At 40.2% G+C, this 27,576-nt stretch overlaps 5 protein-coding genes across 6 annotated transcripts in view; 2 read left to right on the top strand and 3 right to left on the bottom strand.

Annotated features, from left to right (window-relative positions):
* Positions 1-2,367: 2,367 nt before the first annotated feature.
* On the bottom strand, positions 2,368-4,725 carry sod2 (superoxide dismutase 2, mitochondrial). Its single transcript, XM_079255228.1, has 5 exons — positions 4,632-4,725; positions 3,888-4,093; positions 3,626-3,742; positions 3,013-3,192; positions 2,368-2,935 (listed from the first exon to the last, which is right to left on the bottom strand). Exons 1-5 carry the CDS (start codon positions 4,658-4,660, stop codon positions 2,790-2,792), a joined length of 678 nt encoding a protein of 225 aa, XP_079111354.1. The 5' UTR covers positions 4,661-4,725; the 3' UTR covers positions 2,368-2,789.
* A 1,058-nt stretch (positions 4,726-5,783) lies between these two features.
* wtap (WT1 associated protein) lies at positions 5,784-12,909 on the top strand. The gene is made up of 8 exons (XM_079255489.1): positions 5,784-5,923; positions 6,491-6,528; positions 6,647-6,702; positions 6,789-6,847; positions 6,998-7,125; positions 8,954-9,132; positions 11,401-11,555; positions 11,660-12,909. The coding sequence occupies exons 2-8, from the start codon at positions 6,499-6,501 to the stop codon at positions 12,310-12,312; spliced, it is 1,260 nt and encodes a 419-aa protein (XP_079111615.1). The 5' UTR covers positions 5,784-5,923; positions 6,491-6,498; the 3' UTR covers positions 12,313-12,909.
* Positions 12,910-13,484: 575 nt separating this feature from the next.
* Positions 13,485-16,634, top strand: acat2 (acetyl-CoA acetyltransferase 2; the record flags this gene model as incomplete). Its single annotated transcript, XM_079255089.1, has 9 exons — positions 13,485-13,589; positions 14,678-14,812; positions 14,922-15,103; positions 15,187-15,304; positions 15,389-15,532; positions 15,614-15,736; positions 15,872-16,026; positions 16,108-16,218; positions 16,464-16,634. The coding sequence occupies exons 1-9, from the start codon at positions 13,541-13,543 to the stop codon at positions 16,632-16,634; spliced, it is 1,188 nt and encodes a 395-aa protein (XP_079111215.1). The 5' UTR covers positions 13,485-13,540.
* A 757-nt stretch (positions 16,635-17,391) lies between these two features.
* tcp1 (t-complex 1) lies at positions 17,392-21,670 on the bottom strand. Its single transcript, XM_079255640.1, has 12 exons — positions 21,567-21,670; positions 21,017-21,102; positions 20,782-20,910; positions 20,370-20,467; positions 20,172-20,282; positions 19,886-20,067; positions 19,473-19,599; positions 19,002-19,177; positions 18,728-18,851; positions 18,305-18,497; positions 18,036-18,199; positions 17,392-17,796 (listed from the first exon to the last, which is right to left on the bottom strand). Exons 1-12 carry the CDS (start codon positions 21,637-21,639, stop codon positions 17,583-17,585), a joined length of 1,677 nt encoding a protein of 558 aa, XP_079111766.1. The 5' UTR covers positions 21,640-21,670; the 3' UTR covers positions 17,392-17,582.
* A 2,038-nt stretch (positions 21,671-23,708) lies between these two features.
* The window catches only part of LOC306767662 (pleckstrin homology domain-containing family G member 1), a 41,619-nt gene continuing 37,751 nt past the window's right edge, over positions 23,709-27,576 (bottom strand). For both annotated transcript variants that reach the window (XM_079255741.1, XM_079255740.1), the window contains exons 16-17: positions 26,860-27,576; positions 23,709-26,464 (exon numbers count right to left, since the gene is read on the bottom strand). The exon at positions 26,860-27,576 is cut by the window's right edge and continues 1,138 nt beyond it. In XM_079255741.1, coding sequence (XP_079111867.1) covers positions 25,479-26,464; positions 26,860-27,576 — 1,703 coding nt within the window. In that variant the 3' untranslated portion in view covers positions 23,709-25,478. The remainder of the gene's footprint in view (positions 26,465-26,859) is intronic.

Here is a 27,576-nt window from a genome sequence, read left to right as displayed (position 1 = left end):
ATTTAACACAAAATATGCCAATATGTAACTGTACACTGATGCTTTTGCTTTTTAAATGGAAACATTTTCAAAGTCAGTGTTTATTTTTAATTGATAAGTAAATTTACCAATGATTCTAGAAAGGTTCATGTTAATTCAGGCTTCATATCAAGACCGTCTGAAAACCAGTTCACCTGTAAGTCATCACCAACAAAAGGAAAAGCTCTCAGAAATGTTCCGTTCCCATTTCTGCCAGTCCTAATCACTGGCAGAAGTAGGAGACTTTTGGCATAGGATGAAGCAGCTGGAAGCAGTTTGTTTTTATATAGTAAATTATGTTCCTCATCTTATGGTAAAGATAACCTCCTTTACAAAAACACCAAGATGTGTAGGTAGGTTAGTTAATAGACTCGACGGCGTTTATACTAGAAAGTGTAATTTCTCATGATGTTGATGCTTTAATACGCTTGTTTCAGTAGGAACTACTACAGAATGTCTTGTAAAACACTGCCCCCTTGTGGCAAAATAACAGCACTGAGTAAAGCGTCAACAATTAATGTTCCCCAGCAACAATTACAATCTTACCTGTTTGAATCAGCTGTACAATAAAGCCCGTATCATGCTCATTGTTTTTTTGTTTTAAATCTGTCCTGTTATTTCATGATAACAGAATGATGGTATTACTCCTATAGTGTGCTCAACAAATTTGCTTTACCAAGAGGGAGCTTGAGGGTCCCACGCAGTATCTTAGCTGTTCCTAGGACTGCGCTTTTCTGGACAGAAATGTCTGATGTTTCAGCAGGTATCTGTTGGAGCCACTTCCCCAGTGTGGGGGACACAGCTCCCAGTGCTCTGATCACTACGGGTACTACTGTTGCTTTTACCCTCCAGGCCTTCTCCAGTTCTTCCTTGAGGCCTTGGTACTTCTCCAGCTTCTAATGCTCTTTTTTCCCGATATTTCCATCATTGGGGATGGATACATCAATAACTATGGCTTTCCTCTGCTGCGTATCCATGTCCGGTTGGTTGGCCGCCATAATTTTATCTGTCTGGATCTGGAAGTCCCAGAGGATCTTAGCCCTCTCATTCTCCACCACTTTGGGGGGAGTTTCCCTCTGGGACTTAGGGGTCTCCAGTCTATATTATGCACAGATGCTCCTGTACACTATGCTGGCTACTTGGTTATGACGCTCATTGTATTCTTTGCCTGCCAGTATCTTGCACCCTGCAGGGAGGTGTTGGATTGTTTCAGGGGCTCCTTTGCATAGTCTGTACCTGGGATCCTGCCCGGTATGGTAGATCTGGGCCTCGATCGCTCTGGTGCTCAGGGCCTGCTCCTGTGCTGCCATGATTAGTGCCTCTGTGCTGTCCTTCAGTCCAGTCCTCTCCAGCCATTGATAGGACTTGTTTATATCGGTCACTTCGGTGATCTGCCGGTGGTACATCCCATGCAGGGGCTTTTCCTCCCATGGTGGTTCTTCCATCTCGTGTTCCTCCAGTCTCCATTGTCTGAGACATTCAGTAAGTGTTTCATCCCTTGGTGCTTAGTGACTATATTATTAATATATATATATGTTTGTTTTTTTTTCGTCAAATCTTCACAAAACCATTGGATTGGACTGGAGGTACAACAGAGGGAAGAGGGTGAACACGAGAGAAAGGAAGAGGAAAAAGAAAAACTATTTGTAATCGCAACTGTAAAATCACACTCAAACAGAAACTGCTACACCTGTAAAGAAACAGTGTTCATTACATTTTGACATATGAATTGGTCAAGCTTTCAGAAAAAAAAAAAAAGTTCAGCCATGGCATCAAAACTGCTAACAGGTGAAGGGAGTTCAATTTCATCATTAGTAAATATTCTGATAGGGAAACCTTGGGTTCTGCCATTAAAGTAAAAGTTTTCTGAAAACATGGCATCCACTGAAACACTAACTCCCCAGTGGGTCACGATGAATCCTATCAAAGGACAAAAGCTGATCAGCAACAGCTTGAGCAACCTGTTGACGAGCTGAAGGCCTTAGCGAGGTCTGTTATCCTTAGACTGCAGTATGATTAGGCATCGCTAACCACTCCTGTATATTGCAAAAATGATAAAGTTTAAAAAAAAAAAAAAGTGACTTATGTCCAGGCAGCAGGACATGATGACAGGTTCTTCACCAACATCCCAACCAGTAAGAGATTTTGGCATCACAAGAAAAGGTCCACATAATATTTAGCAAGTGTGTTAATGCAGGAGTTTTTTTTTTTTTTTTTTAATCTGTGTGTTTTATATATATAGAACACATGAATATATAATTTGTAGTTTTTTGTTATCCTGGTGAATGTTTTAACAGGTTTAAAAACCAACTGTTAAAAGACACTGAATCAAGAAAACACGTATACCACTGAAACTCTACAATTTTATTAAATTGCATTGAGAAAAATGGACTGCATTGACATTGTCTGACTTTACCGTCATTCAAATCAGACCGACTCAGCTCACTGCACTCCTTTGGATAACAAAAGCCAGCTTTCATATAAAAGTTGGCCAATCTTTGTGCGCTTTGACAGAAGTCCGATGGTTGGGAGGGGACCAGACATAAAATGTACTTGCAAATAACTGGTGTTAGTGTCAACTTGGACAGTAATAGCTTCCATAAAGAGAATATAATCTGCATCAAAAGGGAAAGGTTTTTGAAGAAAGTTTCATTTGTTCGGTTGCCACTGATCATCTGAAGATGTGAGTTTTAAAGTAAATGTAACCAAGATTTATTTGCAACCACTATTTAGCCAGGTCGTGATGAAAGGTGCCGTTTGCTTATCAGCTTCTATTTTTTGGCAGTCTGAAGACGTTCGCTCACATTCTCCCAGTTGACTACATTCCAGATGGCTTTCACATAGTCGGGCCGCACATTTCTGTACTGAAGATAGTAAGCATGCTCCCATACATCAATTCCAAGCAGAGGAATGAGACCTAAATGACAGAAACATATTGTCAAAACAGTTTATGGAATAAGCCACATTAACAGTTCAAAGCAGTTTTAACCTGACCTGTGGTTCCTTGCAGGGGATCCTGGTTAGCACAAGCAGCAATGCGAAGTCTTCCACTCTCTTTGTCATAGCCCAGCCATCCCCAGCCTGAGCCCTGCACTGCCACTGTAGCAGCAGACATCTTCTCCTTCATCTTCTGGAAGGAGCCAAAGTCCCGATTGATGGCCTCCATTAGCTCGCCTATCAGTTGTCAAGCAGAAGAGTGCTCCATCAGTGAAATAGTAGCCATCAAAAGAAATTTAATCAGTAAATAAGCTCAGCAAGCTCAATGATTAATATTTCCATTATTATTATTGATTTTAGGTAATCAATACAATTACTAATGCTTTTTCCATGTTTTAGCATACGGCTACTATAGACCGATACTATAAAGAGACAGGCAGATTAAAAAGCAAAAACAAAACATTAAACCAACCAAAAAAAGGGCATGTAAACCCCAAGATTCCAGTTTCCAAGGAGTTACACAATCCCAGCAGACATCAGGTCTCTGCTACTTCTACTTTAGTTCCCATCTTCATGATACAGCTCTACTCAATATTAGGCAACAGTTAGGCTTAGATGTATACAACTGAAGAAAAAACAAGACTGTCCATAGTTTGTGAATATGCTTTACCTTGTGGCTCACCACCTCCATTGGGAGAAAGGTTTGTCCAGAAAATAGTGTGGTTAATGTGGCCTCCCCCATTAAACTTCAGGGCAGCCTGGAGGGCAACCTGTGCAGTCACATCACCTGAAATACATTTGAGAAACATTTGGGATGATTTGTTTAGAGCAACATTTATAAAAAATCATCCATCTCCTTGATCCAGCATAAATGATCAGAGACTACTTGTCACTAATCCCAACTGAAAAGTAGTCTGGCTTTATGTTTGCACCTTTTGCAAGTGCCTCCTTATATTTTTCTTCTGTAACATTGAGGTTGTTGACATATGTGGCATGATGCTTGCTGTGATGCAGTTGCATTATCTCTGCATTGATGTGAGGCTCCAGGGCACCATAGTCATATGTCAGGTCAGGGAGAGTGTGCTTCAGCCTTGATGCAGCTATCTGATTTATTGTTTGGCTGAGGCTGGACGCACACCTGGAAAGTAGTAAAGACAAATAACTGTTAGATAAATACATTAGAAGCTATGCACCTGAACAAAGACAGCAAAAAAATTATCATTTGACAGTTAAATCTGGGGTTAGCTCCCAGTGTGAAAGTAGATATATCAATTTCAGTTACGCATATTTATTCACATTGAGTAAGTGGCTTGAAGTGACCTCAACTCTTCATGTTGATTCAGGATTTACATGGCTAAATACACAGTGTAGACAGACATTAGCTCAATGGATCCCTGGCATCAGCGTAGTGTTTGTGTGAAGGTGAAATACAAACTGCATTTGTAAGGTAACTTTGGTAAGTACGCTGACATGTGCTTTTAAAATAACTGAAGTGCGCCACAAGCTAACATATTGCTAAACTAAGTTAGCATGTTTGCTAGCTGGCTGTTAGCTATCAATAAACAACTGATTCAAGTTCATTTTCAGCTGCTACCAGCATGGGTCTGCTCTCCTCAATGTTCATGCACTCAAAACAGATGAAATTCTTTTGAATGATATGCTGACAGTCGACTTACCTGTGTATTTGCCCAACTCTGCAAAGCATGTTTCTAATAGTGCTCAGTGTATAGACAGAAGAGTGCACGCACACGCGTTGGTCAGTGACTGCCCTTGAAATGCACAATTTCAAGTTGACGGAGCGGACTGTACCATTATCAGAAGATGGGGGGGGGGCTCTTAAAGATGTGCACAACTCAGCGACTGATATGAAAAATAATGGCAAGTTCTGAAATCGCTACTTACTCCAGGTTTCGCAAAACAATTCATCGATCAATTATACACGCAACAAAAACATCTTAATTGTGATGAGTAGGTGAATTTAACATCTCCCCAACCATTTTTCTTTTGTAACACCCCACCCTCACCCTGTTATTTGCTTTTTTTTGGGTCCGGGATATAAATAAAAAAAAATCTTTGATAGGCAGATGCGTGTTTTGATTAAGTAAATATCCCACTTATTCATTTTTTGTTGTTATATTTACGTTTTGGATTAAGCAAACATAAGAATATGTTTTGATGTAACAATTTAAAGTGGACACTATTCGTGTAAGTAAGCAGGATACTTAAAAACAAGTTAAAAAAAAAAAACAAACAAAAACAAAAACAAAAAAGATTAAAGTACGATTCGTAATTTCAAATATTTGAAGCATAGTCACGTTGTCTCTTCAGCACAGAGAAAACTACAACATAGATCGTCTATTTCAATACAATCGGTCATTCTGGTGTAACAAGCTAGGGTGAAGGCGCTGAGCTTTCTCTAGTGTCCATTTGACTGATAAATCAGTTTATAAATCTGCTAGTTAAATCTTTCTCTGCTTCCAAATAGTTTTTATTTTTGTATCAAATAAAGTAAACATCCAATAGTACATTGAAAATATTACAGTTTTCCCCCCACAATTTTAAATGTATCTCTGTACAGAATTTAATGGCAAACAAACAATAATAGCTCATAACCTAGGAGTATAGATTTCGTATTTGACATGGAAAAAGCAAAAAAATAAGATGACACAATTGACACTTTTTATATTTACAATTTCCTCCATTATTTGAGTTTTAGTTGCAATGTAGGATCCGAAAATGGTTTTGGAGTGAGAAGTCTTCCCTCAATTTACGATATGTGGTATTACTCCGCAGCAGCTCAGCCAGAGCCATTCTGTTCTGCCCTCGACAAGGAAGATGTTCGCGTCTACATTCAGGCAGCACGGGAACTTGTAACTCTATTACCTATTTTAACGTATTCGCCGTATTTCGTCCCACGGAGGATTTGTGAAACAGAAAGATTCACGAATCATCGAAAGAAAAGGGCCTGGTGGGTATTTTGATGCAATTTGGCCTTGTAATGTGCGGCTAGGAGTCCGCTAGTTTCAGGAAAGGAGCGCAGGGAGGGAGTCATTTCCTTCGCCGCCATTTTGTGATAACAAGGAACCGATACAAGGCCAAGAATTACACGCTGCTTGTTTGAACATAAAAAAATGCATATTAACACTCTGAAATTCCTATATTGTAGTCTTTGTCAAGTACGCTGAGCGTTTTCAGCATTAGAGCTTCAACCTTGGGTAGCTTTTTTCCCCTTTTTTCCTTTGGCGCTGGTCGCTGTCCGCCGCAGGCTGCAACACCGGCCAACATGATGGTTGGCAGCGCTTTTTAACCGGTTTTTACCTTTGTATTTGGTCGACCATTTAATTTTATCAGCCGTATTACATCCTTGCTTATGTTTTTTTTCTTCCACAAACTGCATCATGTGTAGCAACAGTTTAGCGTTTCTGTCAGAAGGCCTATTTTACTGCATGCGGACACAGATGAAAAGATGATGCAGTGGATTTAGCAAACAATATAAAGTTATGATTGATGATTATTTGTGTTTTTTATGTTATAGAGTTCAAAATGACCAACGAGGAACCTCTACCTAAGAAGGTTAGTCTCGGTTTAAGATTATATATTTTAATGATCATGTTTTATCAGCCTCTGAATGTATTGAAATAGCATCAGGTTTCTCCATCTGACCAAAGCTGGGTTTTTTTGTTTTTCACAGGTTCGCCTCAGTGAATCTGACATGAAGACTTTGACCAGAGAAGAGTTGTGTACAAGGTAGATACTTGCTCTGTTCTGCTGATTAGTGGTTGTTTGATGTTATCTATTTAAGATGCTGCTAAAACATACTTTGCTCTTCTCAGGTGGAAACAGCATGAAGCATATGTCCAGGTCCTGGAGGCAAAATATGCAGAGCTGTGTTGTAAGTACACTCTGTTACATACATCCATGCAACTTTACATGGATTGATTCTTCTCTTGTAAATCTAAGATTAGAATGAGTGCTGTAATTAGCTCATATTATGAGTGTGCTTGCTGTTTGGGAAACTAATAGTGTTACTTTGCATTCTTAGCCAATGATGTACCAGGGCTGAAGGAATCAGAGGAAAAACTTAAACAGCAGCAGCAGGAGTCTGCACGCCGGGAGAACATCTTGGTTATGCGGCTTGCCACCAAGGAGCAGGAGATGCAGGAGTGCACGGTATGTATCCATCCCTGTTTTTAGATGATGAGTGGAAATTCAGTTGTCATGCTTCATAAATTGTTTTAATGCTTTGAAACATAACCGTTGTTTACTGATGCTCTTTCATGAATAATAACTGAGCTGTTAATGTGTCACACCTTTTCAGTTCATTACTTCATGGAAGTCCTGCTTCACTTTTTATTTCTTTGGTTAAATGGTTTGCAGGATGATTTTATATTGACTTCTGTTAGGTGAATTAATGTAATTTTTATGTCATTAGCATCAGATTTTAAATAATGATAGTAAAATTAGCAAGGGCTGTTGTGGTAGCCTAGTCATTTCATCAGGTTTATCCATTTTTGTTACATCTCCTACCATAAAGGCTGTTTGAAAAATCTTTTGTATACTTTCAAAGGGTGTTTTTTGGTTAATATACATAATTGATATTCTTTTTTGTTGTTTTAAAAAAACTACAGTAATGGATCAGCTTGTTCCCATTCAAGTGAGCACTACAGTTGATGGTTACAACTGGGAAACCTGCTTGTTTAAATTCAGAAACCATAGAGTAATCCAGTTACATGACCTAAATAATACAAAATGGCAAAAATGGAAGACATGTGTTGCTTTACTTTTCTGCTGTTGGAATGAGTAGCACCATACATTAGAGCCATTTGGAGTCATTAGATACATTTGCATGGTCAAATATCCTATTGCGATTTCAGTTGACTTATTTACATGAACACTAGATAAAGTAATCCAATGAGTTGTATTTGCATGATGGACAGGTTTAATTAAATCAAAATACTTTTTTGACATTTGCAGTGCCTGCTGGTTCAGAAGGTTATTTATTATTATTATTACTATTAACTTTTTCACCATCTAGTTGCTCGACAATTCTTGAGTCTTTCCGTTTCTAACAAGAATGTTGTATCCGCTACAGTCCTGTTATGGCCTTTACTTTTCCAGTGTTGCCTGAAAGTCGTTGTGTCACATAACTCCCCGGTGGTTCAAGCATGCACCGAAACAACAGCTACCACAGAAACTAATGGAATGAATATATCCATAGTTTTTTCAAGCTGATCCGATCGTGAAAATGTCGATCATCACCATCGATCGGTTTTAAAATTCTTTTCAACCAAGGCCGATGGGATCAACTTACATGTTTACATGACACATTTTTATCCTATTTGGACGTTGGATCAGATCAAGTGTTCAGGATCATGGAAAGTGGGCTAAGGGTGAATTGTATTACAGAGGACATCCTTTGCTCTTATCAGATTGACAGCTCACTGGATCAACTGGTGGCTTTGTGGCAGCAAATGCCATTCTCAGAGTATCAGAGCCCAACAACCACAGCCAGGTGGAGATTGGAGACATTTCAAACTGAACGTCCAGCATTTAATTATTTTAAACTCAGAACTGTAAGGAACCGGGCAGTCAAAAAGCTGGTTTAACACCTTTAAGACTTTAACCTCTGTAAATGTGTTCTGGTGAATTCTATGTTGGTCAAGGTCAATATAAGTTTGCTAATGACAGGTGAGTTATTTGCTTGGAGTGTTTCTAAGAATAAGTATGCCCTGAATGATCTGATTTTTAGATTTATGCACTGCTCGCAACTGTCTTGCATAACTTTAAAAAAAAAAAAAAAAAAAAAAAAAAAAAATTTTTTTTTTAGAAATTGCTTGATCTTTGAAGAAAAAAATAAAAGATTTGAGGACTTTTGAGGAATCCATAAACTCATTAATGAATTTTTGGCAAAAAGGCCTCAAGAATTACAGTGAGACTGATAATTATTCTAATTCTCATTTGTTTCCTGACACTTACACCTGTTTGTTATATTCTACAGACTCAGATTCAATACCTCAAGCAAGTCCAGCAGCCGAGCGTGGCCCAACTCCGGTCATCCATGGTGGACCCAGCCATCAACTTGTTTTTCCTCAAAATGAAGGCAGAACTGGAACAGACTAAAGACAAACTGGAGCAGGCCCAAAATGAACTGAGTGCCTGGAAATTTACACCTGATAGGTAAAGACAATCAAAATAACCCCCCCCCCCCTTCAAAAAAAAAGTCAAGACTTCCTCACGCCCCCCACCCTCACTCTCACTGCAGGCATGCAGGAACAATGGTGGGGGGGAAGGCTGACAAATGCTGTACTCACCACGAGACTCAGACTTTACAGAAAGCCAGTCACAGCAAAACAAAACTGCTTTTGTACTCTTGTACTGTGCCAGCTACATATCACATAACCTAAAGAGAAAAGACAGTATGGTCAGGTGACATTGTGTTTCAGCTCTCTCTCCCCTCGTATTCCCTCACCGTCCAAGGGCCTGAAGGAGTCCGGACTGTTCTGAAGAGGTGGTCACTCACTTCCCGTCATGGATATGCCCTTCTCACACCCCCCCACCCAGCTCAAACCAGACAGTTGACATATTACATACGGGGTTATGGGGGGGGGGGGGGTCGTGTCAGGCAGGGAGCATCCCTAGCCTAAAGCAGCTATTGAACATGTTAAAGACAATTCCCATACTTGCTTTAAAAAGACATTTAACTGTGGATCACACCACACAAAAACCTGCTAGTCTTTCTGAGAAATGTAAAGACTTTCTGGACAGTCTAGAATACAATCCATTAACATGAAGGAAGTTTATAGGATTTAAAGTAAGACTTTGGGGGAAGAGCCACTAAAATGACATTCAAACTGAGTGGAGCCAGATCCTCGGTCCACAAAAGGACGATGGTTCAGGCATGAGGGTCCATTTGCCTGTGTCTCTGAGCATGGGCCTACACACGGTAGAGTGTATTTACATGTTTTATTTTGTGAATTGTTTCTTTATATTGACGTTTTAATTTGATCTCTCTTGTTTCTCTACAACCAACACTTACAGCAGTGTGTGTGAACCAAGAAGCATGATTGGCTTTCCTTATTTACTCAAGTGTAAAACTTTGCACAGCTTCTAGTGATGAATTCAACTTCATTTAATTTCCTCAACACTGAAACACACTGCTGTAAATGAACTGATGCTTATCAAACTGTGAATGCAAATGTCCTTAACAAGTCATGTTATGAGTTGATGAGGATGTATAAACTGTATTATTTGTATTTCTGTGTTGACCAAACAATCTCTCCTACAGCGTAGTCTTTCCCACTAATGTGGCACAGTCATTTAGCCACTGTTTATGCAAACATCTGTTTATTCAGCATCTAAACTCATAATCAAATTCGAAATGATGAGATCCAAAGTGGTAGAGTATTTATAAGACCTGAAGGAAAAGTGATGCAATGGCGAGAGGAACTTTTAATAGGATAATGCAGTAAATGCAATTAATTACTTAACATAGTACATTCACAATTTAATGCAAATAACTGATAAATTCTTGACAATGACTACTATGGGTTTCATTGGGTCTCGTTACAGCTATATTGTTTCATATATAAATGTCCTCTGAACAGGTGACTTCGGGAGGCTTTTGTGAAGAAAACGCATGGCAGTTACATGTGGTTTAAATATTGTCATTTTTGTGGATTTTTAGCTTTTTGATTGGGGCATTTAATTGCCAAAATAACAGCTAATGTTAACTTACAGATGTGCCAGATTGTTGCACTATGTCTTGACTTGCAAAGCAGCATCTGTAGCTGTTTACTCTAGAAACATTTGTTCTTTATGTATTTCATATGAGAACTGCAGAAACTCTCTGCCTGGCTCACCCAACACACATTTACTTTGCAGATTAGATTGAACGCTCTTTTTGTTTCAACAGAATAATATTTTGCTCTGTGATGTTTTTGACTTTGCTTTTTCTTCATGAGTAGTTTCAGTGGAAATTTTAGTAGCAACAGAACTCCTGCTGTGTTTTCTACTTTGTTTACTTGCTTAACACAGTGAATTAAGTTTGAGTGAGAAACTGGTTACATTACTTCCCTAGAAATGTGCATTGAGTGTGTACAAGTTTCAGTCCAAGTGAGAAAAATTGGGTTTTAATTTGTATTTATAGTTTAACTTAATGCGCATAAAGGAAAATATCTTTTTGTACTGAAGACTATTTACAAGAGACTTGCGTGTTTGTACAGGACAAGTCTGTGAGAACGCTTCTGACCATTTTAACATTGGCTCCAATTCTCACATATTGAATAAAATTTGAGTATTTATTTGTCATTTAATAGCAAGCAGGTGGAAGAGTTTCTGTTGACCCTTGGGAAGAGGCTTGGGCAACGGGAACAGGTCAATAGTATCTCTCTGCCTGTTGTTTGTTTCCTGGTTCACTGTGTGATGTGAGACTTGTTTCCTTTACAGCCAAACAGGGAAGAAACTGATGGCCAAATGTCGAATGCTGATTCAGGAAAACCAGGAGCTTGGACGGCAGCTGTCCCAGGGACGCATTGCCCAGCTGGAAGCTGAGCTGGCCCTGCAGAAAAAGTACAGTGAAGAACTTAAGAGCAGTCAAGACGGTGAGAGCACGAGAAGCATTTACATTTGCACGCCATCTTTTGATATTGTTACATTTCAAACTAATTTTTAACGTGCAACTTTGTTCCTGAATTCTCTCCCCTAGAGCTGAATGACTTTATTATCCAGCTAGATGAGGAGGTGGAGGGGATGCAGAGCACCATCCTTGTCTTGCAGCAGCAGTTGAAAGAGTCCCGTCAACAACTCACTCAGTCTCAGGGAGCCTTGGCTGGAGCAGGACCCAGCAGGACTTCACCCACTGCTTCTAATTCATCTGCTGAACCATCCACTCAGCCAGAGCAGGCTGGTGCTGTCTCTGAACCGACGGGCAAAGACTACAGCCGGGTCTCCAATGGTCCAAGCAATGGTAACTCATCCCAGAGGAGCGAGACCACCACACCCAGCCTGTACCGGGAAGTCAGCAGCACCGAGGAAGATTTTCCCATGTCCCCAATGGCCTCCAGTCCCGGCGAAGCTGAGACAAAGCTCTCCAATCACTCTGAGGAGGCGCCGGGAAGTCAGACTACTTCTGGGAGGGTTGGAGGACCTGCAGGTTTCAGGAGCCAACTGAGTGCAGGGTATGAGAGCGTGGACTCTCCGACAGGAAGCGAGACATCACTGACTCAGCATTCGAATGATACAGACTCCACCACCGATCCTCATGAGGACAAGACTGCCCTGGTGACCAAGGGCGGCAGGACTACACGGCACACTCAGAACGGTCTGGACTCCAGCACAGGCGATGGCGCGGTTTTGTAATATACTTTGACATGTTCTGTCTTTTCCCTTTTTTTCCCTTTCTTTTTTTTGTTTTTTTGTTTATACAACATACCGTACATACAAACATGGCAAGAAATGCATAGTGTGTAACACAGCACTGCTGTCCAAGTTTTGTTGTCACTCTTGTCCCCTTGCCTATTGTGATGCCTTTGTCACATTTGTGTTACTTAAATGGGGATTTAACAGGAAAGGGTTAATGTTAGATTTGAATTGTGTGGATATATGATTTAAAACTAGTACCTTTCACTTTGATGCTTTTATTTTTTAGCACATCTGTGCTGTTTGAGCTCATCACACTTAAATCAGACATCTGGTATTGTAACTCATGGTTAAGTCAGTAAAATCACTGAATTATAGTTGCTTCACAATATTCAAGGTCCGTTTTAGATGTTGACCTGTGGGATTTTTTTGTTTTGGTTATGTTTTTGTTTTTTTTTTTTAGTACAATTTTTATTTTTCATTTAGAAAAAGTCTGTTCAAAAGATTCTGTTAAAATGTGAGTAGTTCATATGCAACATTGATATTATTCTGACTTCAGCCCTTTTCATGTACTGACCAAATACCAATAAAGAGTTTTAATACTATAAAGTAAAACCCATTATTAGAATCTATTTGTTACTTTGTTTGGAAACTTGTTCATTTGCACAAGCATAATCTATAAATGTGTTAATTTAATATCTCAGGAAAAACTCCAATTTATTTCTCAGAATAGGTTCTGTAATTTGTTGTGGATGGACAATGACTGCAGTCTCGTATAGGAAACATTCAACACTGTGCATGCATGAGATTAGAAATGCTTTATACAATATTAAATCCAAAAACTGCATGAATAAGGAGCCATTTTATGATGCACAATAAAATGGAAGTGATAGAAGATAGAATGAAAGTGTCGCATAGATTTTTCTATTGATACAATGTAGAAGATAAGCGGGTAAGTATTCATGTAACATGTTTAAAGTGAATTGATAAGCTTCTACTTGCACATTAATGTACATATATATGATTTAATAATGTTATGGATTTAATAATGGAACGTGTTAGTCGTCCTCCTGAACACACGGTGGCGCTACTGGTGTCACCGGGAACGCTTGCATAAAAACCATTCAAGTGTTCGCGCAGTGTCAACATTGCAGTGCAGTGTACGAGTGGACAGACAGGAACAGCAGCCAAAAGCGGGGACTCCAGCTACAACCTTTCATTTATCAAGATGAACACCGAACCTGTTGTCATCGTTTCTGCTGCACGGACCCCAATAGGTAAAAACCCAGACAAAAAATTTCATACTCATTCATAAAAAGGTTTTATTGTATACTTCTGCTAAAGTCTCACTTGTCCCTGCTCATATAAGATCAACCATTTAGAAAATGAATTACGCCACTTGTTACAATGTTGTTTTATGCTCCTACAGTAGAGGTACTCGATCAAAATATGAATTTGTCGTATTTTAATTAGGTTAAATGGTTGTACCCTTCATTTAAACACGCCGTGTTCGTGCGGAGCTGTGATTGGTTTGCGCTTGTATCCCGAAGTATTCTTTGGCCACTGATTGGCTAGTTGTCATAGTGCCACGGCGCACGAGATGGATTTGATTGGCTGCATACAACATGCCCTGTGTGAGGATAGCCTGATGGTGTGTTTAATCTAGGATATGAAATTAAATTCATTTTACACATACGCCACGTTCTGTCAGAAAAAGCCCTTAGACAAGTATCATGTTTTATTTTGAATGAAATGAAAGAAACTAGAAATGAATCACAGAATGGAAATTATAGATCATACAGAAATATAAATAAAATGTAATGTTTTTTGTTTGTTTTTTAACCTAAACGTGTATTGTAGTGTTTGTGATATGGTTCCCCCCTGGGTCTGAAATAAAGAAATAAAGTAAGGCATAAATAACATGTGTATCAATCAATCAAACATATGTAAAACATTATCATCAAATGCTAATTGAATATTAGATTAATTACTTGCCTCGGGAATGGCTATAAGAGTGTTAAAACAGTTTTAGGCCCAAAAAGATGACTTTATGCTTGACACATCTGCTTGACAATCTGAAACTAAATTAATAAATTGTAGGCATGTTTTTGTATGGGTGATTTTAATTGCAGCAGTTACATTGTAATGCATCATAATGTATGATACTTCTTGTAATAGTAACACTTTCTTCAGCACATAACTATCTGCAATAAAATAACCTTTTCAAAGAACACACTCAGAATTTGATACATCGAAGAAGCCGGTTATGACCCAAAAAGATCTCCTTATCATGTAAACCTAAACACAGTTTCAGAAAGCTGATAGTCAACTTTTTATCTCGTAATAACTTGACATTTTTACACAGGGTCCTTGAACGGTGCTCTTTCCACGGTGCCTCTGCATGACCTGTGTTCAGCAGTGATCAAGGATGTTCTGAAGCGGGCAGGGGTGAAGCCAGATGAGGTCTCTGAGGTTATAATGGGACATGTCCTGACTGCAGGTAAAAGCACAGAAAAATCTTATTGGTTCTTTAATAATCTGTGGCATTAATAGGTTGACTTTCACTTCTTGTGTTTCTCTTCTGACATTTTTTCACGTTTTCCTTTCAGGTCACGGGCAGAACCCAGCTCGACAGGCAAGTGTTGGGGCAGGTATTCCTTATCTTGTTCCTGCATGGAGCTGCCAGATGGTTTGCGGCTCTGGTCTTAAAGCTGTGTGTTTGGGAGCTCAGTCTATCCAGGTTGGAGAATCCACTGTAGTTGTGGCAGGTGGCATGGAGAGTATGAGCAGGGTGGGTACAACAAGGATTGCTAGGTGATGAATTTGAGAAAAGATCAAATGTAAGTCTTAATTTTTTTCTCTGTGTCAACTCAGGCTCCTCACACAGTGCAAATGAGAGCAGGAGTGAAGATGGGTGATGCCTCTCTACAAGACTCCATGGTGGCTGATGGCCTGACAGATGCCTTCCATGGGTACCATATGGGTGTGACCGGTCCGAATCTAAGTAATAGTTTAGCAACGGAGCCAATGATGTGCATTAGTGTTTCTGATATTTCTTGTGATTATTTTTTCTTAGCTGAAAACGTGGCGAAGCAGTGGGCAGTCAGTAGAGAGGAGCAGGACCGGTTAGCTGTTCAGTCTCAGAACAGAGCAGAGGCTGCACAGAAAGCAGGACATTTCGATCAGGAGATTGTACCAATCATGGTGCAATCAAGAAAAGGTGAGGATGGCTTTTGTTGTTTAGAAACTAGCTTGTCCCTCTGTAAGTCTGCTAAGTTTCTAGTGTTTCTCTGTCCTGCAGGTGCAATTGAGGTAAAGGCTGATGAATTTCCTCGACATGGCAGCAACATGGACAGCATGTCCAAACTCAGACCTTGCTTCATCAAGGATGGCAGCGGCTCAGTCACGGCTGGAAATGCTTCAGGTTTCATAGTTGCCTACATTCCACATGAACTATACCATCCACCAGAATCATGGTTTCTCAAGCCAGTTGTCTGCCAGCCACACTTGAATATGAAGAAAGTAAATAAAAAGTTTCTTTTATTTATGTTTTTTATAGGTATAAATGATGGAGCAGCAGCAACTGTCTTAATGAGCCAATCAGAAGCTGTGAGGCGCGGCGTAAGGCCCATGGCCAAAATCGTATCATGGGCTCAAGCTGGTCTTGACCCGTCAGTCATGGGAACTGGGCCAATACCAGCTATCAGGAAAGCAGTGAGTCAACAATAATAAATGAAACATGTCAAAATACTTTAAACATTGTCCCATTAATTTTCCAAGCATCTTGTCCTTCAGGTAGAAAAAGCTGGCTGGCAGCTGGACCAGGTTGATTTATTTGAAATCAATGAAGCCTTTGCTGCACAGTCAGTTGCTGTGGTCAAAGAACTTGGCCTAAAGGAAAACAAGGTAATTTCCTGTTTTTATATCAAAGGAGTTTAATGAATGCAAAAATGGAATAAACCACAGCAAGAGTCACTGTGACCATTAACATTAAAGGAAAATTTCTCCACTTAATTAGTTTGAACAGTAGTATGTTCTGCAGAAAAGAGTACAATAAAAGCTGTGAGATTTACTGAATTTTTAATCTGAAAATTTGATCTAATCAGTCTTTATAGTCACTTTGACTTATTGTTCTGGTCTCTTTTGTGTAGGTGAACGTGAACGGTGGTGCCATTGCTCTGGGTCACCCTATTGGCATGTCTGGCTGCAGAGTGCTGGTGACCTTGCTGCACGCACTCAACAGGACTGGAGGACGGAAAGGAGTGGCATCCCTCTGCATTGGCGGAGGAATGGGTGTTGCAATGTGTGTGGAGAGGCTTTAAAATGACTTAATGCTATTAGACAGATGCACTTTCATCTTTTGAAAACTAATAAGGGATTCTGAAATCTGATGTTTACTAATTAAATGTGCAAGATGTGGTTTACTTAGCTTAGTCTGGTCCCTGTAGTATTATGCTTTAATTTGACCAAAGATGACCAGTGTCACTGTGAAGTTTGTTTAAATTCCTCAGGTTTTATCTGTAGAATGAATGTGATTTGAAGCTGGGTCTTAAATGTCTGGTCAGGGATCAAGATTTAAGTCTTGTTTACTGGTGGCCAATAAATGGAGCGGTGGTTTAATTTTTAAATGGGTAATATAGGTGCTTCATTTAGCACAATGCTGCAGGCAGTAGTTGTGGGCTGAATTTTCATTAGAAACTAGCTGCTTTCAGGTCCTGATACAACTTGGGAAAGTGAAACACTAGAATAGAAAAGCTAGATGTGCAGAACAGAGAATGGAGGACTTGCTATCTTGCAATATTTTTTGGTTGTAAGTTATCTACAGCTCCTACTGAAACATTCCTGCATTGTCTAAAAGTAAACTTTCCTCACTAGTTGTGAAGACAGCCTTCAACCATATCTAAGTGCCGAAATGATTAGTACGCTTGCCTTCTCTTACCTAGTACTTCCTGTATACTGGCATGTTAATGTTACTGTAATCCAACTGTTTATCCTATTAAAAAGAGATGAGTCACAGCGTCAAGCTTTTTAAAAAAAAAAAAAAAATTACAACACTGAGCCAGTTTAACAAACCATTCATTTGCACCAATTGGAGCTTTATTATGTGACCAAAGAAAGAGAACACTTACAGTTCCTCTGGAGGCAGGAACCTCGGGAAACAGTGGGAAACAGTAAACAGGCAAAGTGTCGTGCCTATACTAGCGCAACAGCATGAAGAGCTCTTTATGTCATAAATACAGGCGGTGAAACTATCCCAGCCAGTCAGCCCTTCAGCCGTGCAAAGATCCAGATTCCACTGCATCCTTGTACGAGTGCCCGCCCTCTTTCTGCTCTGGGAACAGTTTGATGAGATCATCGATACGAAGGATGGTGATTGCAGCCTCAGTGGCAAACTTGAGGCTCTTTGTTTTAACCATGGTGGGTTCATACACTCCAGCCTGACGGTTGTCTCTAGGTTTGCCATTCACCAAATCCAGACCAATCCTACAGAACAAAAAGGTGTTAAAACAACTTGGTTGACCCAAAACCCAAAACAAACGGCTAAACAAAGCTAATTACAGTCTTAATTGCTCTTCAATATATAAATTTTGTTCAATCTCCTGGAAAGAATATTCAGATCAGGGATACTGTATTACAACCTCAATCTGAATTTCTTGTCATTTAACTGAACATAAAGATCTCAATCATAAACCAAAATCTATTTCCCGACCGGTGAAACTCACCATTTGAGATTCTTGCGTTCAGGGTTGACCTGAGCCTCATTATGAAAGGCCCGAAGTTTAGCCACCAGGTCAGTGGAGTCCTGCGCTGCATTCACAGCCAGTGTCTTGGGGATGACGAGAAGAGACCGAGCAAACTCTGCAATGGCCAGCTGCTCTCTGGAACCCTGAGTAAAGATAAACAGTAATGAGTCCAGTTTCTGCTTTAAAGATTTCTTATAAAAAGGTAAGATCAACAAGTGCAAGACTAACTTTTCTTTGCATAAACTCACCATGCTGGTAGCATAGTTCTCCAAGTAAATGGACAGAGCTGCCTCTACAGCGCCACCTCCAGGAACTACAGACTTTGACTCAAGCACCCTCTTTACCACGCAGAGCGCATCATGCAGCGAGCGCTCCATCTCATCACACATGAAGTCGTTGGCTCCGCGCAGGATGATGGAGGCTGATGTGCGTGCTTTAGTACTGGGTTAAAAAGTTGGAGAATTTATTAATGATGCACAGAGGAGCTTCAATAAAATGTGCACAAAAACTCACAAATGTTAATTATCCTGAAATGTAACTGGCAAAAAAACAACACGCAACTAGCAAAAAGCAAAACAAGAAAAACTTCCTTGAATGTGATGTTCTAAGAACTGATTTACATAAAATGTAACAGCAACACAAAAAAACATTAAAATAATTTCAGTTCTTACTTCTTTACAAGTATGAGTTCGTCATCACAGACCCGCTCCTGCACAACCTCGTCTGCCTGGCCGAGCATTGTGGCCTCAAATGATTCCTCTCCTTCCAGATTGGTGAGCGAGGGGCAGATGGTGGCTGTAAACGGGGAAAAAAAAAGGCAAAGGGTAAAACAGATATTCATCATTGAAACTTTATATAGAAACTTGACAATGACATTAAAACATGTCGCAAAAGGTCAAAACTCAAATATTTATCAGCACAAAATATGGAATGTCTTGTAATTACCTCCTGTTGCCTTGGCGATACGTTTTAGGTCCCTTTTTAAAACCCTTCTAACTGCCATGGCTCCAACATCCACAAAGTACTTCAGACACATGTCATCAATGCCACCAGTGGTCAGTATGACATTTGCTCCTGCTGTTAAAATCTTCTGTATCCTTTCCTTGGTGATATCAGACTCCCTGAACAAAAGCAAAATCTTTATTCATTCAATTTCTGTTCCAAATAGGCAGCACAGCAGATCAATAAGTTAAAATAATTGTTTAATCAGAGATGCGTTCTTCTCCTATGGTGTCCAGCTTCCAACAGTAGCCCTGCAGCTCAGAGAGAGAAGCTGCAGCCCTGACTGAAAGCTGATTATATTTTCTCCCACGCGTATCGCTGTGTCAACTATTGATTCAGAACCACAGCAAATAAAATGGGAAATTTCTTCTGGGGTGTGTTTATGTGAGGGAGCAGGACCACTCCATAACGCACCTTTGTCTGATCTGGTCGAGCTTCTCTGGGTCACTGATGATGACTTGGACACCCATCTTCATTTTGGTCTTCTGCAGGCTGAAGTCCAGACAAGCGATCTTGGCATTTACAATACGCTTCACCATTCCTGTGGACAAAAAAATACTGCAATGACCAGAAACGCTTAAAAAGGGAACTAAACTAATTGTATTACACTTTGAAGTAAAATTACAATAATGGAAAAAAAAAAGTTATTCTGGTGTTTGGCAGAAGGAGGGCCGCAGTGTACAAACTACTGCGACTAGTCTTCTTTCAGTCAGTTTCCTCTTTCCCACGCGTATCACTGCATACACCATCGAATACGACGTAGCAGCAAATTTAAATGGGAGTTTTTCCAACAGCTTGTAAAATGTAATAACATCATTTAAACATACCTTGGGAACCCACTGTGCAGTTTAGTGCATATCCGTTGACCAAAAAACTCTCCTTCTGGCTTCGGCCGTGGGCTTTCAGCACATTCACAGAGTTGATGGGATATCTGGCGACTCCTTTGCTGTCCACAAATTTCACAGCCATGGCAGCATCCACCACCATGTTAGCAAAGAAGTCTGCATCACTGAAGTCTCAGGGTTAAGGCAGATCTATCCAAGGGAATGACTTTTTACAATGTGAACTATGCCAATAAATATTTGTGCTCATATTTAAGCGATTTTAGGATACACTCCAATGATTTTGGAAGACATGGAAGTTTTGGCTGCATTGATCAGACATTCTCTGCCCAGGTCATCTGTTCCAATAGTAAGATTCTCATTAATGTAGCGCACTGCCTCTCTGTAAAATAAAATAAAATTTACCATGTTAAAACATTAAGATAATCCAAACTTCATTCAGACAGCATCCATTTCTGCTGCATCTTACTTGCAAGCCAGACGATAGCCACTGATGACTGATGTTGGGTGGATCTTCTGTTTAACCAGCTCATCTGCACTTTTCAGCAACTCTGCAGCAAGAATTACCTTCAGGGAGAAAAAACAAAGTATTAAATCTGAAAATAAATATATGGGACCAACTTAATTTTCTAAGACTAAAAATACTAAATTAAGACTTTGTGTCATCATTTCATTAGGAGTGGCAGGAATGAGGCTGCTCAACACCTTCAGACATGATGAAAAGTTTCTCTTTCCTGTTGGCATAGCCACACATCCTCAGTAAAAGGAAGAAGCATGGTGCTAAAACAGGAGATAACTCATGAGTTACTGTGAAATTGTCTGACTGAAAATTATTTTTTCCTTTGCGGTTTGATGAAGTCCAATTGGTACATGCTACCCACCACAGAGGTAGTTCCATCTCCAACTTCTTTGTCCTGCAAGTCAGCCAGCTCACACAGGACCTTAGCAGCTGGGTGCTCCACTTCCAGCAGCTTCAGGATGGTTGCTCCATCGTTGGTGATGGTTACATCCTATCAAAACGATCACAACAAGATTGATGAGCAACCAAGGTTTTAGAAATAACTGATTTAAATAAAAAGTCTACAAAAACTGATTATTCTGTAACATGACACAGACCCCAATGTCGTCCACCAACATCTTGTCGAGACCAACAGGTCCAAGGGAGCTCTTTACGATGTTGGCAATGGATGCTGCGGCCATGACTGCGAAGACAGGAAAGCGGCTGTAATTATTCCAACTTAAAAGACTATATGAATGCATCTGACCAACTATACAAAAGCACCGTAGGTGTTATGTTCTGTCATTTGTTTCGGCGGGGCGTACAATTAGCTCGCCACACCTTCAGACCATGACAGTACTGTTTTTCTACCCCATTAGCATAGCCCTCCATTCATTGTAGCGCGAGTGGAAGGTACTAAAATGGGATTGTGCCATTAAAATAAAAACGCAAGAAATTCTATAATCATTGTATTAAAATAAAATTCTTCACTGTGCCTTGCATATCCTCTGAGCTTAAACAACTTTTAAAGTTAATATCAACGTATGCTAGTGTTAGCATGAGCCACACGTGTGTCATACATAGCAACAATTTCTGCGATCGTCTGGTTCGAAAAAAATCCACAGAGAGTTTCACTGACGCATAAAGTAAAGCACAGCAAAGACCCACCATTTTGAGTGCGAACAGATTCGCCAGTTGTTCTCTGGCCGAGCACGTTTAATGGACCATCTAAAAGCGACATTTTGGACCACCACACAACCAAGAAGAAAGGAAGCGCCGCGGTGCACTGTGGGTAAACCGGTGCCGAGCAGAAGCTTCGAGAAGAAGATTAATAAGAAATCTTAGGCTCCACGGTTTGGAAGCTTTACTTTATGTAAATAATAATATGATTTAATATATAAAAAAGCTACACATCAAAACATTTAGCATATTTACCGTTAGAAAATGAAGTTTTGGTTGGTTAAATGTTAAAAACTCTAATTCCCAGCATGCACTTTGATAGAGCACCGCCTATCCTTCTTTTTCACAGCGGGCAGAGCCCTCCGAAGTTTGGCTCTTTTGCGCCCTCTGTTGATGATACTTCATAGTAGCATAACTACATCTAGAAGAGCGACCTCTGCCGACCACATCAAAATATAATAAATGAAGAGATAATAAATAATTAAACGAACTGAGGATTTGTTACTTGTTAAAAAAATCTGATATCCCTTAGGCTGTCTGTTATATATATTTAAGAAACTGTGACACTTAAACTTTCTTTTCATCGTTGACAGTTTCAAAATAAGAATGAAAAAAGGTCTAGTAAGTACTCAATATCTCTTTGGTATATATTTCCTGCTGTCAGTGAAGAACATTCAGTTTTTGTACTAGGGATTTTCATCTTTTCTCTGACTAAAGGTCTTTAACTACTTCAGATTCTTGGGCTGTTTTAGTTTGAAGTGCTCTCTTTAATCCTGTCCACAGATTCCAAGTAATCTGTAAGGTCAGGGATGATCAGGGCCATGATAAAACCCTTATCCTGCACCTCTTGAGGTAGTCCATGGTGGATTTTGTTGCACCTAGGATTGCCATAATCATCTTCTTAAAAGTAATCCTTTCTTTTCATCATTTTTCCCACTTACTGTGGTGGTTGCTCCTGGGAAATCCTGGTATTTCACAATGATTGACTGAATGGAAGTGACAGACAGCCCCCAAAAACTGCAATTTGTTAAATTTCGTCTCAGGGCTGTTTCCAAATACACCCTGGTCCTTCAATCATCATTCTAAACGACTCAAATTTACAGCAGAAGTAAACATGTTAACAGTCTATTTTGACCGTTTTGTATAGTCAAAAACAATCATTTTTAATGATGTCAGTTGAGAGACGAGAGACACCCAATGGATGTGCATGGTGGGCAAGGTTTGCTGCAGAGATCCATTCTTCACCTGTCACTTTAGTTTGTAAAAGTCTAAGATAAAGACAGGCAAATTGGCTCAATATCCTCTATAAACAAGTTTAGCAGTTTGCTTTGTTAATTTAGTGAATCAAAGTCAAGTTTAAACATGGATATTCAATCTTTTTCATTATATGGTGCATAATTATTTGAATTAGCTGTCAGCAACTTATCTGAGCAACTACATTGCATCACACTACCTTAATTTAACTTACAAGATGTCTACTTTTCACAGGGTGACAGTCTGTGCTAATTTAAAGCACTTTGAACTTGGGATATTCCCTGAACATTTACTGAAGCAAACAATCTAATATATCAGCAAAACAGATAGTTTACAGATGGCTCTGCATCATATTCAGGGTGGTGAGGGTTTAACCCTCTGATGCTTGAATTATTAAATACTTTTAATTCTTCAGACATGTCCACTTTTGTCTTTAACATTAATTTTTTTTTAGTTTATCTATTCTAGAAATGTTTATCAAATATATAGTTATTTATACAATATATAATATTTAAAGAATTCTATAAAAAAAAACAAAAACAGTATTTTCTTGTCCTGTTTATCGCTGAGGTAAAGCTGGTAATTACATGTACATGTATATATCAAATTTTATATTAGTTTATTCTGCAGTAAGCAGTGTATTGAGTGACTTTCCTAATGTCCACTGAAGTGGCAAATTTTCAAAGTTGCATATACGAGAAAAAAGCTTTTATATGGTTGTCCGCTGTAGTGGACCTGATCCATCAAAGGGTTAATTCAGGAGCAAAGAAAGTCAGAACAAGGAGATGAATCTGAATTTATTACCTCCAATACACCATTTTGTTGAGCAATGACGACTAGCCAGTTAAAAAAATACAGTACACTTAACTTACACGTCAAAGCATTATAAAGCATATCTATGGTATACAAGAATAACTCTCCTAAAATGTACATCTTTACAAAGTGTTTACAAATAAGATGCAAAAATGAAAGAAAAGTGCAAAAAGAGTCAATGAAGACTGACAAGTAATCCCCACCAGTGAAATAAAAATGTAAAAAACAAAAAAACATACTTCATATTCATATATTGGGTTTGGTGCCATTCTCCTGATGTCAACGGTCGACAATGATGTGCTTCTTCTCCATTTGTAAGTTAGTGAGTCATCATTAAAGAACAAAGCAGTGCGTGACAGAAAAACTAGAGTTTTCCAATAATATTCACAGTATTTGATATAAATTTTGCTTTTGTCCCAAAGTTATGATGCAGCCATTTTTTAATAAATATATGTTTGACTGTAATTTACAACCTTTCTGTGGCTCGCAGTCATGGCAACAAGCAGTAACAGGGATGCTTTCAAATAAATAGCACACATTTAGTTATTTAACTTTGTTTGGATGTGATAAATGCTTTGAGGGGGAATAAAACTAATCTAATAAAGTGTCGATGATAACGTGAGTTTCTTTGTGTCGGTGAGGGTGTGATATCAGTAGTGTGACAGCGTCCCACAACATAAACAAGTGAAATCATTGGAGAAAACACAAGTACACCAAATACAGTACTTGTATTCTTTGAACTAACTTTTCTTAATGCTCCCCTTCATGGTCCCTCTTAAAAAATATTTTAATTTAGAATGATAAAGAAAAAATACATATATCATCTACTTGTTGAGATGAATATTTTGCCCAGACTACTGCGTGTGACAGCGTTTCAGATTCAAAATAAATAACAGGAGTTCTTATTTCTTATAGATTCTCTAAAACATTAGCATCTATTCTTCAATTTTGTAAAGCGTGACACCCTACTGGCAGCAAAGGTGACGGGAGGAGTGACATAATGTCTTCAAATAGACTTACAAGTCTATGCCTAGTAATATTTAACCTACTGGATCTTGTAATAGCCAAAATATTTTCTGTATCGTTGCAACCTGTTTGTTAAAAAAGCTCCTAAAAAGCGACAAACTAGCCTGAGAAGCTCATCTGAACTTTGCAGATGCTGTGAAGCAGCTTGTCCACAACTGTTCGAGTAGTGTGAGCACAATTAAAAGCTGCAACTGTGGTTAACTGCTCTATCCAGGTTAAAATTAAACAGATTTTTAAAAAAAAAAAGTATTTAAAATGACCTTAAAGGATAAAACTAAAAGAAAATGCTCTTGACTGAAGAGCTACTACTGACACAGAGGGTCAAATCTGATGAAGATGTACTATCAGATGTATGTTGGTGTGTTGACTTGCTGAGCAGAAGGAAATATTACACCTCAGTCATTATCCTGGATACTGTATCTGTACAACAAAATCGGCTCTTATGGATCCAATTATTTCTAAACTATTTATGAATCCACTCAGTTGCACTGAATACCAACTTTGCTTTCAGAAAGTTTAGCAAACTCCTTTCAATTTTCTGAAAGTACTAAAGAAGCTCACATGCAGGGTTTGATGTGGCGTTTGGATAATTAACAGCAACCTCTAATGTTTCCTTTAAAGCTTCCTAACATTACATTTAATTGCATCACTACAAAAATGGCTGCAATCAAAAACATGTTAAGATAAGTGTGATACATTTGTGTAATATTTATTCATCTTTGTTGTGGTGTAGACGTAGGACATTCAAGGCAGAGCAGCAGTGTCCCCTTCGTTGACGTGTATTTGGCATTTGGTTGTCATGCAGCTTCACGCGAAGCTGCTGGAGCTCAGACACTGAAACTTCTCCCTCAGAGACTGGACGATGTTTGGTTGGCTCTGCTGTGGTTCGCTCCACAGGTACTTCTCCAGATGCTCGCGGTCCAGATGCTTCAAGGGATCACAGGAGTGGAGGGGGCTGCACGGAAGACTCTGTGAATGAACGAGACCCCGATTCTGACCGGAAATGACCGCAGAGCTGCCGCTTCCCTGTGTCAACTTGCCCCGCTCTGCTTCACTCTCATCCTCTGAGCGGATCTCAACATAGTCATCATCATCTTCCCCATTGTCCTTAAAGTTAGCCAGGTAGTTCTGGGTGGCGGTGAGGATGCTCAGAGCAGAAGCCCGGTTCAACACCACCACCTGCTGGCCGTCATGTAAAGTGAGGTCTGAGTGTCCCAGCGTGGATCGCTCTGGGAGGCTGCTCTGCCGACCGGCACGGCCCAGACTGGGGCTGCGAAGCTTTTCAGAGGGTCCATTACATTTCAGCCCAGACTGATGGTGGCTGTCTTGCAGAGAGCCAGCTGACTGACACTGACTGGAGGGGGGAGACTTTGAGGAGGGTGAAGAGGGTGCATTGAAGGAAGGATGTCTCTTAATAGTACTGTATACATGCTCTTCTTTCTCGCTTGGCGCCGATATGCACGAGCTCCACCTCTGCGGTGTTGGAGCAGCTGGAGACAGAGGGATATTCTTAAGAGAAGGGATGGAGCAGGCGGAGGTAAGCCTGCGCTGTGGATTGAAAGACATTGAAGCGTCTATCCCCTCCCTGGAAGAGGACATGAAGCTCGCTAGCTCTCCGTTGCTGTAGGTGGAGTGTAGCCAGTCGTCCTCCAGGGAGGTCTCGGGCATGGACGGAGAGGACGGCAGCCCTGGATGGGAGTGATGCGGGGCGACAGAAGTCTGACCTGCTGCACCAGGACAGTCCTTAAACATCACCTGATCGTAGAGCTGGGAGTACTCTGCGATCCTCGCACCTGAGTAGGGGAACGATAAGGATGGAAGAAGTTCAGATGAAGGCTGGTTGTCTTGGACACACATGACGATACTTTTATATCTTAAAGCCTCAGACTTTTAGTGAAATGAACAAATTTCCTCAAAACATTTTGTTTGTAGTCTGTAAATCAAGACAAAGATATCAGTTTGATCGGTACTAAATAAAGTTATGTGGTCCAGCTATCCTAGTTTTCAAGCAGCGCTGGTCTGAATACTGACACAGATACTGACCTCATTCAGCGCTTTGGGTAAAGGCCACATGCGACCTCGCCTACTTTCTTTGTCAATAAACTTCTAAAAGTTGTGTATTACTAGATACGTAGAAGAGATTTAGTTACGTTTTTTTCAACAAGGAAAGACAAATATTTTTTCTTACCTATTGCTGCACCCCCTTGTTTCTTCTCCTCCAAGATGGCGGCTAGGTCTTTCTGTCTCTTCTCAGTTCTGGCCCGACTACAAGAGTCTCCAGGGTCCATGCTCCTCATACGCAGCAGCTGGTTGGCTTTCTTAATCTTCTGGCTATACTGCCGGGCCATCAGGAACACACGGCTCTTGCTTTTGTCCATCAGCTCCAGCGGGAAGTCCACAGACTCGCCCAGCAGCAGTGAGGAGGACACCAGTGGGGAGTCCAGACCTGCCAGCTCGCCTGGAAAGAAACTATGGACGTCCTTGAGGGTGGCGTCTCGCGGCGAGGTGTTGCGCTGTGGAAGCTCCACCAGATCGTCGTCTTCCAAGCGGAAGCTTCCGCTGCTGAGACGAGCAAGCCTGTTCCGGATGCTCTTCACTGTGCCTGGGGGGGGCTCTGGGGTCTCAGGAAGCGGGCGCGTTGTGGAAGTGGGACTGTGGGTTTCTTCTTCAGTGGTGGATTCACTCTGTAGATCAGGAAGGTTGATAACTGGAATGGTGAATGAGGACATGGAGGTGAGCGGTGGGGGTTTCGGCTGATGTGCGGGGGGACTCTTGGCTGTGGGGCTGGCTGCTTGAGGTTTAACCACAGGATGACTCTTTGTAGGGCTGTTTTTGGCTGATGAGACCTTCTTGGGTGACTCGCAGGCACCGACAGGGAATGCAGCAGGAAGTCGGTCCGCTTTCT

Source organism: Telmatherina bonti (genome assembly GCF_933228915.1).
Source record: "Telmatherina bonti genome assembly, chromosome: 16".
Taxonomy (NCBI): Eukaryota; Metazoa; Chordata; class Actinopteri; order Atheriniformes; family Telmatherinidae; genus Telmatherina; species Telmatherina bonti.
This window is presented reverse-complemented; position numbering and strand designations above follow the sequence as displayed.